General features: G+C 38.7%; 1 protein-coding gene across 1 annotated transcript in view; it reads left to right on the plus strand.

The window, feature by feature from the left end:
- The window catches only part of DCHS2 (dachsous cadherin-related 2), a gene marked incomplete at both ends in the record, with an annotated part of 103,897 nt that overhangs the window by 35,479 nt on the left and 55,194 nt on the right, over nt 1-13,224 (plus strand). The window contains one exon of the mRNA XM_082281631.1: nt 7,354-7,545. Coding sequence (XP_082137757.1) covers nt 7,354-7,545 — 192 coding nt within the window. The remainder of the gene's footprint in view (nt 1-7,353; nt 7,546-13,224) is intronic.

Genomic DNA, 13,224 nt, shown 5'->3' on the forward strand with positions numbered 1-13,224 from the left:
TATCTCACAGGTTTCTTCTCCAGTGACAGCAGGCCTCCAGCTGGCCTTTCCCTTTCCCTGGTGTTAAACCACCATATTCACCCAAGGAGTGCAGCAATTTACAAGTGTATTTGTAAGAGGCAATATAGGTAGCCCACACATAATCTTTGCTTATTGTAAAGGCCCAGCAACAAATCCTTTTAATCTGACAGCAAAATAAGTTTGAGCTTTCAGTCTTGGCTGCTCACTGACACTTGCTAGTGGGACTGAAATGAACAAGGAAACAAATTTTTTCAGTAATCTGACTATACACAAATGAAGCTTCTTGGGTTTCATTTTGTCTTCTGTTTCTTTAAATGGTTCTCTACTCTTAGTGATCTTGTTCAGAACAAAGCTCCATTAAATAGTTGTAGCAGTCTACTCAGGAATATTGGTTGGAGCATTGTGGTTTGAGGGCAGGAATTAGCAGCTCAGACTGGTTTTGGGACTTGGATAATTTTTGCGCAAATGGATGTAAGTGTTCAGATTTAGCCTATCTTAAAACCCTGCCACTGCTTAGAGAGGATTTAGGCTCTACCTGGACTGCACTTTTCCTGCCACCTTCTTACCATTTGCCTTAGATCAGCTGCATCAGGAACTGACTTGGCTGAAATCCAGTGTTGCACTAATAACAGTTTTTATGGTGAGTTTTTATTAGATCATCTCTTTGATCTGACTCAAAATCCATTTGCACAAAACTGTGCCCAAAGGAAGGGGCAGCTGGGGGCAAGGCTGCTTTTCTACTTACACAGTTCTTTCTCTCCTTTGTAGCATCCTCCTACAATTTGTCTATCGTGAGACATGAGTATAATCAGAAGATTTTGTCAGTAGTATCCTGTTTAAGGTCACACACGTACTCCAGGATACGTACTTTGATCATTTAGGCTCAGTTAAATAACACATCACATTACATCTTTATAAATATAGTAATGATGTTAATTGATCTAAGCAAAAAAATGGAATTATTCTATTTTTTTATTAATGCTATAATACATGCGACTAATAAAAGTTACATTTCTGATTTGTTTTTCATAGTGAGTTGCCCTAAACAAGACAGCTAGTACCTTGAGTTGTGCTTTCTAAAACAACTTACTAAATACAATTCTAAAATTAATCCTGCCACCAAAAGGTAAAACATGCTCCAGTGCAAGATCATTAAAATAACATATTCAGCGCAAATATTTATTTATTTGCGAGATAGATATGCTCAATTATTAAACCCATCACTCCTTGATTTACGTAATTAGCACAGAATAGGGAAATTTTTGTGCTCTGCTGTTGCTTGGCAGAGGTATTCAGTCTTGGGGCTCTGTAGCTTGCTAATGAATAAAAATGGATTTGTACTTAAACTCTTAACTGTATATAGCAAGGTTTTAGCATGCTATAAAATCTAAAATTATAGCAGAGTACATGAGCATCATTAACAAATGGATGGAGCTGCTTTCACTGAAAAGTAGAGTGGTTGACTTTGATGACCAAATAAGACTTTAGTCATGCAAATATTTGCTAGTTGCTGTTAAATCCTTTTTCCTCAGAAATACGTTCTCTTTTCATTTCTGTTCTTTCAGGTTACATAGACGATAAAATTAAATTATTTTCTATTTGATTATATTTGCACAATAAGAAGGAAGGCAATGTAGATTAAATAGACTGACAGAGTAGATGGTCCTTTTAGCAGACATTTTCAGTGCTGGAACTCAAGCTTTGTTTCTCCCAAAAAGACATTTTATGACCCCTACCCTACCATGTGCTAAGTAGGCATTAGCAGCACAGCTGTTTGCTATGAATTCAGGCATTAACAAATGTATTTTGCAGTGGTCCAGATCCTACCAGTGTAATAAAAGTGATAAGGTCAGGCATTCCAGGCTGGACCTGCCTCCCACACCCCTGGATCCTGGCTAGCCTCAATGGGATCTAGCTGCTTACACTGCTTTGCAGGAGGCATCGTAGCAAAACTTAAGGCATGTCAGGAATATCTGGTTTAAATTGGAATGAATTCAGGCTCTGGCTAGCATCAGAGCAGGAATTGCAGGTTACAATACAGACTGAAATGCCTAGTTCTTCCCGGATCTGCACTTGGCTTGCTGAATGGTGTCTGGTGTTCAGAATGAAAACGTGATGCTGTAGTGTACTTAGGCTGTTTTCTCCTCTAGTGATTTTCATTTTTCTTGCTTTCTATAGACTAACTGAAAGCAGTAAATCAAAGATCTGTCAATATTTTTTATTGGCAGGTTTGTTCACAGTCATCTGTTAGATACACAGAAGAGCAGAGAAGGCAAAAAGCTAAGATCTCATAATCATTCATCATGTAAATTAAGTTTCCTTTCATTTATTTGTTGTGGGGGAGATAGAGAATGTTGTAAAAATCAGTGTATTATAAAGAAGATAAAAATCAGTGCCGTCTTTTATGAGATTCATATGTGAATTGGGTTATTTTTACCTTATTTTAAAACCATGTAGTTCATTGGAATTTCTGTACAACTCATGGGAGCACAAGCAAAGAAAAAAAAAAGAACCAGACAGATGTAGTTGTTTGAAAGGCCAAAACTGAAAGCCTTATCATAATTAAGAAATGTAATGTTTAGTTGAGGTTACAGTGAATACCACTTTTTGCATGCTGTCATTGAGCAGAGAAGGTGTCTACCCTCTTTCTTTTCTTGCATTTAGGCTTTTCTATTTTCACCTTGAAGGTTGTTGAGAATTAATTGTTGAATTTTTTGATGGGACTTGCTTCTTAAAACCTTAATAAAACTGATGGCAATTTCTGGAGTAACCTGGGGGAATCAGCATCATCTGCAGGACAGGCTAGGAAGGTTGTGTCTGTGCAGTGCTTATTGTCAGTTGTTCAGCTGTGGTAGTCTCCATCCTATAGCAGATCAAAAGAATGCAGAAAGATTGACATCAGTCAAGTCCATTGACCTGACCAGCACAGTGGAGATATTTTTGCATCAGAGCAAGGATGAGGACTAAGGATTTTCTTATTCATTGGGATTTTTTTGATTATCTGGTACCTGTGGTGGTTGACAAAGTAAGCATCAATGCCAGTTGAATGATCAGCTTAAATTCCAGCTGTTATTTTGATTTATGGCTTTCCAGATGCAGCCCAGTTTGAGGATGAAGAGCGGGGCTTTTTCTGTTGTCAGTGTAATTGTTGTTCAAGGACCAGCTGATAAGTCCTCAGGCAAACAGTTCTTGTTCTCAAAGTCAAGTCTCATGCTTTTAGGACTTCAAGTGGATCTGCAGCTTTATTCCCATTTCCATGTGTTAAACCTGATGCACTAGGGAGATGAGGGTTAATCGTGAGTATTGAGGCAGATAGATAAAATTCCAAAGTAATATATTTATTACACTCTTCAGGTTTGGTGTCAGCATTATTGTCTGCACTGCCTCAGGCAGCTGTGAAGGTAGAGATCATTGGTTTGTATTTTATATGCTATTTTCTTGCTAACCAGGGTTGTAAGTCAGAGCACTGACTTCAAGACATTTGATGATGTGTAATTGCACCCAAGTGACTTGAAGAATGTCAACTACCAGTAATTTCACTGCCCATATTTCTACAGTCACATTTTGCTGACAGCATGCCACCAACTCAGGCTGCTCCTCCTTCTCTGGCCATGGACCTGGCATGAAGGTCTGGCAGAACAGATGCTTCCACAGTAGTTAACCATTTCTCCATTCCAACCTGGACATGTGTTATAGGGTTGAAGTGTATATCTGGGTGAGTTTAATTACCCCTAACTTCACAGATTATTTTGAGATTATCCCCTCTTTCCATATACAAAGAGATTGTTTCTGCATTTCCAGCACTGAACACTGTGTCTGAATGTCACACAGATGGGTCAGTGTTTTTTACACATTTATCTAGGTCCCCCTTTTTATTCCTGAGAGGATATCTGTAGTCTGACCACTTTACTGGTAGTATCAACAGGACAGAAGAAACTTTCTTTTTCTCTGACAGATTTGCAGTCTAGACATTGTACAAGCTGACCAAAGGATGTAGCCTACAGGAAGCATGACTGACAGGAGAAGTCCAGCCAGGAGCTATCCATACCATGACTTTTGTTGGCTTTAAAAACTGTTTCTTGGGGAAATACTTTGTCCTGAACTTATTCCCAAGTTTACACTCCTTAAAAAATTGGATGTTCAATTTACTGTACTGAAAACATATTTACTGAAAGGAGAAAGGCCCTGGGGACATAGCCTTTCCTTTTCTTCCCCTTTCTTTTTCTCTCATATTTCAATCTTGTTTTAGGCTTGTCAGAGGTGTTACATATATGGGACTCTCTCTCTTCCTACTTCTTTAAGGCACATAAATCCATTCAACTCTATCACCCTTGTGATATTGCCAACATACAACACTCTTGATCAGTCTGCTGTGAAAATTCCTGCTGCTGCCTTCATTTCCTCCTGTTTGGACTGCTGTAACTCACAGCTCTTGGGCAGTTAACAGCTGCAATCCTCTGTAGGATTGGTACTCACAGTATGCTATCCCAACCCAACATGCTGTGGACAGTGATTACTGTGTGCTTTAACTTCTAAAATCTTCAGTAACTTGGTCTTTTAATTGTGTCAGAAAATGTGAATTCGTTAGCATGTTTTCACTGAATTCCTCCTTCTAAATCAGCTCGCATTTAGTTGATAATCTTAAGGGTCTTTTTTCAACCTAAGTGATTCTATGATCATAGTTAATAGCTTCCCTGACCTCAAGTGTAGGGCCATTCAAAGTCAGATCTGTCTGCTACAGGAAATCTTTCATTTGCTTTTAATTCCAGATCTTCCCTCCTCAGATCAAAGGTTCCATGGTGAGTGATTAAAAAAAGCACTACTAAGTGGGTAGAAATTGAATGGATGTGAGGTACTTGAACGGGGAGAAGGATCATATTTTTCTGCAAAAATGGATGCCACTTAGTTCTGCTGCCTAAGAGATGATTATAGTAATTGAAGTTGATCACAATTAGACCTTTAAATTTGCATTGCCTTGAACTGAAGCGTTTTTATTTAAATTCATCACCTATTATGCCTTTGCATGTACTATTCAAAGTCTGAGGACTGCATAATTTACAACAAAGAAAACAAGTCACCGAGCATAATGAGCTAAACTTCTAACAATACCCTCGAATTTCACCCGTAATTCATCACTCATGCTCAACTGCAGACAAAAATGTTAGCATTTACACATGTAGGCACATGTGCATGTAGGCACAGGCAGACAGAACCTTTCAGTACTGTCACCCCTTTTGGATTTCAGGCAAGAGACACAAATTGAAATACTTTTCTTATAAGGGCCAAGTGAATTATTGTTCCATAACACTGGGGTGGTAGATTGCTGAGAGCACGCTAGATGTATGTTCTGTTCTTGTTTTTACGACAGGAATAACAAAGCACGAGGCTGGAGAAATATGCATGTTGTAGACTTGATTTACATACAGCTGTAAAGCATTTTTAGGACTGGATCTTTGTTTAGCTGTGCATGATTGTGAGTTTTGCCTTCAAATTGCCCAGAACGAGTGGTTGGACCAAGGTCAGGAGTAGCCACACGTTGCACTCTGTGCTGCAGCTGTGGGATGCGAACTGCAAGGGTGTGGAAAGGGCATGAAGGGCTCTGCGAGCACAAGGCTCCCCTAAAGGAGCTTTGTTTTTGTGGAAACTCTGGTATAATGGCCTTTGGCATTGTGAAAAACTGTCTTGTGGGAGGAAAAATGCTCTGGAGTACGTGGTGCAGTCACAGTGATACTTCTGAAATACAAAATATCTTGAGCTTTCTGTGAAGAAGTGGAAAAGTCTGAAAAACAAGCAAAAACCAAACCACAACAAGGAAAAAAATAATAATTGAAATAGCACGTGTATCTTTTGGGCTCTCATTGTAAAATTCTGATTGATATAACTTGTCTAGAGTAAGTTTTAGCTTTATAATTTGAATTGGCACGTTTATGTGGTTTCCCTTTCCCCACTTCCATGTTTTTCAGCCTTCCCAAGACATGTTTTGTTCATTTGGTTTTAATTCAGTCCCAGTTAAGTATCTTAGCGCCAAAACAATTCCTGTGTGGGCAAAGAAGGCAGCTTGTGATGCAGGCACTCACTGGTCTTTATGGCCACATTTGTTCTGGTAGGAGCAGCAGCCAAAGGCTGTTCTGGGTCCCAAGCCCAAATGACCTGGCACAGTTTGTGTCCATGCAACTAAATTAATTTATATCACCCAAACCAGGATGACCTAATCAAAGCTTACTTCTAGGAGTACTCCCTGGCCTGGACTGTTTCTTTTGAAACTTTACCTAAAACTGTGCCAGATGGTTTTCTGTACAGGCAGGCATGTGCAGACCTCCACCTTTCCCCTATCTGTGGTGGATGGCTGTGGGTCTCACCTTGTATACACTGCCTGTATCAGGTGCAGGCAGTGGCTGGCACAGGTCATCTCTGGGAGCTTCCACCAATTCTAACTCTTGGGCTTTGTGATACTAGAGTTTCCAAAGCTCTGTTAAGGTCTTCGGGCATTGTGCTTGTACAGACAGGCTGATGGAAAACTCACAGAATTTATCATTTTCAAAGAAATAGTAGAAAAGGAAACCAGTTGCAAAGGAGAAATTCTTTATGTATCTCCAATAATGATAGATTACAGAACTGAAAACACTGGCTTTCTTAATGCATACCTATTTTTATAAATTATTTTCTACCAAAATGTTTTTAAATTTAAGTGAAAACTTTCACAATGGAACATGCCAGAGAAGAGCCAAACTCAACACAAAACACTTGTTACCAAAGATCTTAGGGGAATAAAAACGAAGGTGCAACGTACAAAACTTTTGTGTTTATCAAATACATTTTAAATCAATCCACCTGTGGGTCTAAAAGCATGAGTGCCACCAAGCCCTCTTTCAAGTGAAAACTAAATGAAGATCTGGGGAGTCTTTTATCAAATACATTAGGTAAGGATGTCCTGCAGCACCTTTCTGATCTACATGTGACATGGTTTTCATAAGAGCTGCCTCCACTGGTAAAAAGAACATGAAGGGAAAGTAGCTTAAGGTGTCGCCTACTGTCATGGCTTAATGAGCATGGCTTTTCCAGTCATGGGAAAGGAAGAATGACAAGATTATTGACAGGTACACAAGTAATGTTACTGACAGGTCTAATGGAACTTTCATGCAATAATTACACTGTAGGTAGCTGAGATATTTTACAAACTGCAGGCAGCCAGCTTAGGCAGCAGAACATGTTTGTATTTATTGTGTGTATATACATTTGCTTTTACGACACGGGTTCAAAAATCACTAACACTTTGTTTTAATGAGCAAGAGTTTCACTGGCTTCATTTTTATCTCTGTTGTCTCCCTGCAGGTCAAAGCAACAGATGCAGATGGTGACCAGTTTGGAGAAATTGAGTATTCTCTTTACGATGGATTTAATTTTTATGAAAAATCCAAAGCTTTCCAGATTGACCCACACACTGGTGAGATCTTTGTGTCTCAAGACATTGACAGAGAAGGAGATCCAACCACTTATGATCTCTTAGTAAAAGCTACAGATGGGGTAAGTTTCGCCTTTCCACACTGCCAGATTTGTGAATGGATTTGCAAATTTGCATGCCTGGGTATACTTTTAAATGAGAATGTAGTGACTATGTAAAAATTGCATGCATTTGAATAAAATGTCTTATCCTTAAAGAGAGCAGAAAATCATACTCATGAACTGTACATTTTTACTGACATTAGTCAAATTGGCTGTAAAATATCCAATGACTCCTAAAAAATGTTTGGAAAAATGTTTTTAGGATGTGTTAGTCCTTGCTGATTTTCCTCCTACTGTTGGAACCAATGGACTCTGAGTTATTTCTGCTCCCTGTTTTCAAGATTAGTGCAACAGTAATAAGACAGTACCATGGGTTAGAACCTTATGGCTACTGTGGGTGACAGTGGCTTTTCTGTCCTTTCTAGCTGGCTGATGCCGCAGCTGCTGCTGTGGCTGGGTGCAGCCTCCCTGCAGCTGAGTGTCTGAAAATTTTCCCACTTTACAAGCTCTGGTGTTTGGAAGTGGATATTCATGGTACAGCAAGGGCAGGGTAGTTGTACGTGCCTGAAATAGTCCTTTGCAGGTCTGGCAAAGATGGTGAGGAGACATTTGCTGTGGTAGGAACGCTTTAGGATGTCTGGGAATGGACACCTTGCCTACCTGATGCCATGTAACAAAAAATTTTGCTAGTAAGCTCCAGAAAAATAATGGAAGAAAATTATTCATTATTTTAATTACAAAATATTAATTTTATGATTTGCATGGTGATTTGCAATCTGAGGTGATTTGCAATGTGGGGCTAATTCTGTACTTGTCTTTACTTTCTTCAGCTTAATAATGAATTATGAAGAAGCTGAAGAAAAAGGTTATCGGTTGCCTACAAATGTTAAAATTAACATAAGGAAACTTTTCAAAATGTTATTGAGGTCACATTTTGCAGTGCAATTTGTCCTGAAAAACATTGAAATTCATTTATTTCAGGCTATGTAGTCTTTATTTCTTATCTTGAATATTGAACTTGCATTTAAGATAATGTCCTAAGTGTATCTAATATAACTTTTTAAAAATGCAACTGTGCTATAAATACTGTATTTTTCATTAAAATGCCTGTAATTTATAGTACACTGAAGAAGCTTAGTGACCTATGATTTCCATATTCATGAGTACCTGAACTTAAATAGCTGCAGTTGATGGTTGGTATTAATTATTCTATTTTGAGAATGTAGCAGTTGAGGGTATCTCTCTGTTCTGTTGAATTCAGATATATGTGTAATAGTTAAACATTTTTTTTTTTTCTTCAGCTGTCAAAATTCAGTGTTTGTTTCACAGGCTGCAGAAATATTCTCTTATATTAATATTGCATTTAACAGTGTGCCTTTTCTTCCTCACAGATTTCTTTAGAGGAGAAAAAATTACAGAAATATATTTGTATGTTTGCTTCCATGCTCATCTTACTTGAATGTCTGATAACTTGACTCTGCTCATTGAAGGGGGCTTGGACTGGGCAACCTTTGAAAGGTCTCTTCCCACTCAAACCATTCTATGATTTTAATATAAGAATATAAGTGTGGGTTTTTCCTGGACAGTGCATGTAATTTTCATAGCAGAGGTAGGTCTGTGTGACCAGTTTGGAATTTCACTGGTATGTGATTTCTGCTTTCAAAATTTATACTTGAGTACAGAAATCCAAACTTTGAAGAGGAAAGCAGTCTATATTGCATTGTATAACAGCAGAAAATTATGTATTCTGCTGTACTTCATAATTTCATTTTTCCTCTCAGTCACAGGTTTTGAAGCTGTATAAATGTAAAGAACACATAATATCAAGATTAATCCTTAATAAAGGTTATGTGAGAGCTGGACAATTGGACAATAGCAGTAAAATTCTGAAAAGTTTCTAATTTTCTAAGATACTCAGTCTGGTACAGAAGATTATTTTGAAAATCTGAAAGAAAACATGTTTGCATGCAGAAAGCTTGATGCCTTAATTTTTTACCTCAAGTTAAAGGAAAATAGCAGAAACTATAGGGTATTTACTTTTTAAATTGCTCTGTCATTTATCTTCATTTAGGGATCTCGTGTTTTCAGGAGCTCAGTAATGGGGAGAAAGGTTCAGTTTTTGATTGCCTTGTTTGTGACAGGCAAGGCTTGATCTTTTTACTGGAAGTCAGCACTTTGTAGATCCCACTGATTTATCTTCTAGAAGTTTGCCCATCTGAGACCTAAATACTAAAGCACCTAAATTCAATATCAGCTTTTCAAATTTTTCAGTGCACCTGAACTTGTGTTGACCAACTCTCCACCTTTAAAGCAGAATTGTAATAGGATATTTATTTCCTGACATTCTGCTACTGATTTTGATGGATTAGGGATGTTAGGTGTGGGGTTCAAAGCAGAGACTGTGATCAGGGGAGAAATGTGTACAGAAAAGAAAGGAGAAGAATGAAGGGTCACTTATGGCAAAGGAGGGTAGAGAGATGAAAAGGAAAGAAAATAACACAGTTAATTAGAAATGAGGAGGAAAAGAAAGTATTTTCCAGGTGGTGTGCAGTTTATCTTACAGCAAAACTATCAGTTTCCTCCACCTGTTCCTGGCTACTCCATTACATGGCTTTAGAGCTTGTCAGTCATGTCTTTTATGCATTGTGTAGAAAATGTAAGGAGTGAATTTAAATGGCACACAAGAGCCCGTGGGAGAGGCAGGTGGAAAACAGCTTCTGTTAAATTGGTGTTAAATAAACATCCTGTGAGAGCTTGCAGGAGCACTCTCTCTGATTAACCAAAGATGAAAAGAAGTATCCTTGTATCTTCTCTATGGAATGTTAGGCCTGGAGTTTTTCAGCTGCCACATCATCGCTGCAAAAGGTTCAGTACACCAGCAGCAGGTGTGTTAGTGACTCTCTTACTGCCTTTCTGCATAGAGAGATACTTTGACTCTTGCTTTTTGGTAATCCACCCTGCCTATCCAATTTTCTTTGTCTTTTACACTGGAGCAATTGAAATCTAGATATAAACACTTGGCACTCACAGGAAAGCTTCTGAAGAACTTAAGGCTTTTGAAATAATTGTAGATATCTCTCCACTTTGACAGCATTACAATTTCAAGACAACATATCCTTTAGGTTTACAAAAAAACCCCTTTATGTCAGAGATTCTGTATCTGACATAAAGTTCAGTTTGGAACAAAAATTTGACAGCATGGTTCACTGACAAAAACTTTGGAGGCTGTGATTAAAATCTTGATGGATTTTTAAGCATTTTACAGCACCGAAATGAAGAAATACAGCTATGCAGAGCATCATTTCTATTTATTAAGACAAAGAGTTTCCCCTGCCAAAGACAGGATAATTTATTTTTCTTTTTTTAAGACTTGATAAAGAGGTGTTCTAATTGCTTTAGATATTCACACAAATTTGATCCTCCTGAAGTAAAGAAAACATTAATTGTTATTATTTTGACTTGATGGTAGTTTATGCCCCCTTTTTCTTCCATGAGGGACACAACTGTCAGGACTCTGATAGAGAAGTCATTGTAATTGTGACTTTTTGTTGCATCAGAGAGTACAGCAGTAGTTCAAAATACTTGAACATTTGAGATAAGGGATTTTAAAATGAACAGCTGTGGCTTTCTGTTGCTTGTTAACATGGTTTGACAAGTGTAATGTTCTGTCAGCAGTAGACTTCATATTTTGGAAGATCTGTGTTTTGCTTGCTCTGAGTAGATGAAGTATATCCACATTGTTAGAAATAGGACTTTTTGTTCCTTCTCAGTTGGGATGATACTTACTTTCAGTTGTCAGAGCAAGAATTGGGCCATAAGTAGTTAATATCATAAGCTATTAAGTAAATCTCATACTTGACATGTGAAGGTATGCACTGCTCCTTCAGGAAAAGAAGGTTCTGTCTCCATCATAAAATTTGGTCTATCCTCTGAGAGATTAGATTTCCCCATATACTTAGAGTTGATCAGTTTCAAAAAACTTTGCAGTCTTCACATAACTCTGTAGCATAAATACAAATTGGCTGAAGAGTGGGGTTTGGAGTTTTTTCATGTCTGTTTAGCAATAGTGAAGCTTGAAAGAAACAGTTTAACACAAATTCTTGTGAGTTTGGTTTCATGCTGTTCCAACCAACTTTTCTCAGATACTTTTTATTCTTGACCTCACTTCTTCCCTGGCCATCTTCCCTTAAAAATACTTTAGAACAAAATCAGAAGTATCTAAAAGCTATGGAGACACAGAGCATCTTTTGGCAGTGATCAGAGCACATCCTTCCCCTTCCCCTGCCTGCCCTTTTAGCTCCCATGCAGAGATTTCCTTACCATGGATATCAAGGTACTGGGGAAGGGGCTTGCCCTGAAGTGGGGGTGTTGGCAGTGGGCTCACTGCCATCTCCATTTCTCCATATTGGCATGGGGTTTCTTGGCAGTCCCAGTAATTTGTAGGCTGATGCTAGTCCTCTAGAGTCCTGGTCCCCAGGCAAGTATCCTGGCTGCTGGCTGCCTGTGCAGCAGCATGAGTCCTGGAAGCATGCCATGCCTTATTTTCTTCAGAAGCACACCAGGAGGATGTGGGATGGATCTCCTCCTTTGTGGGAGAAAACACAGATACATTATGCACAAGGTCATCTTAGTTTTCCATGTAGATGAGCCTTTATGGGAACATCACTGCCACCCAACAGAGGTAATATTACAACACAGAAGAAAAAAGCAAGACCAGGACAAAGCAAAAATCACTATGGAAATGTGGAAGCAAATACTGATAGTATTTCTTTTTTCCAAAAATAAGTCTAAATCTGTGGTCATACTAAGGAAACCCTCAAAAATAGTTTTGTGGGTAATTGTTACGCAGCAGAGCAAGTCTAAAGGAGACATATCCAGTCTGAATCATTGGACAGTTTCATGAAGGTCAGGTTTAAAAAACTAATTGCCTTGAAGAATTAGATTGCAGAAATGTGCAACATAGTTGGTTTTGGGTTGGCTTGGTTTTCTTTGTATCATAGCCACTGTGACTGCAAAATTCAGTTTGCACTAGCTCAGCATAGTCTGTCATGTGTATGCATGAACATCTGATCTGTGTCAGCAGTTTCTGTAAGTGACTGCTACAAGCACAGCACGCTCAGTGTGACTTTGAAGAGCTCAGGATTCTTCCTCCATCTGTGTCTTAATGTACTGCATAAAGCACATGCAGACTATCCATGCCTGTGCTGCCTTGAGCCTCTGAACATGCCAGTGCCTCAGCATTCACTGTTATCTCTGCCACAGTGGACCTGCTTTCTTTTAAAAATGCTTGTACTTCCTATGGCTGTAAAATTATCTTGGAAATATGAACCTCTCCAAACTCAGGGAGGGAGTCCACAGGGGGTACAAGGTAGTCCCTCTGAGAAGTAAACTGCCATTAGTTTCACTCAGATGCTTGTGGGGCTGGTCTACACTTAAGCACCCACAGAACTGTCTTTTTTGCAGATTGTCACAAAATCCAGTGCTTTGTCATAGCAAATCAGTATTTTTCTGTAGCATAGTCTGATAAGCCAGCTTGCAGTTACTCCTTTCTTCTCCAGTTTCACTCCAGAGCAAGGCTAAATGTGGTGCTATGACTGCCTGTGTGGTATTTTAGTGGCTTTTGTTGGGCGTGTGTCAGTAAATTGAGGCTAGGTGACTGTCCTGCACAGCTTTTAGTCTGTGTCATCCCTGGTTGAAAAA

This window comes from Coloeus monedula (assembly GCF_965178545.1).
Source record: "Coloeus monedula genome assembly, chromosome: 5".
Lineage (NCBI taxonomy): Eukaryota > Metazoa > Chordata > Aves > Passeriformes > Corvidae > Coloeus > Coloeus monedula.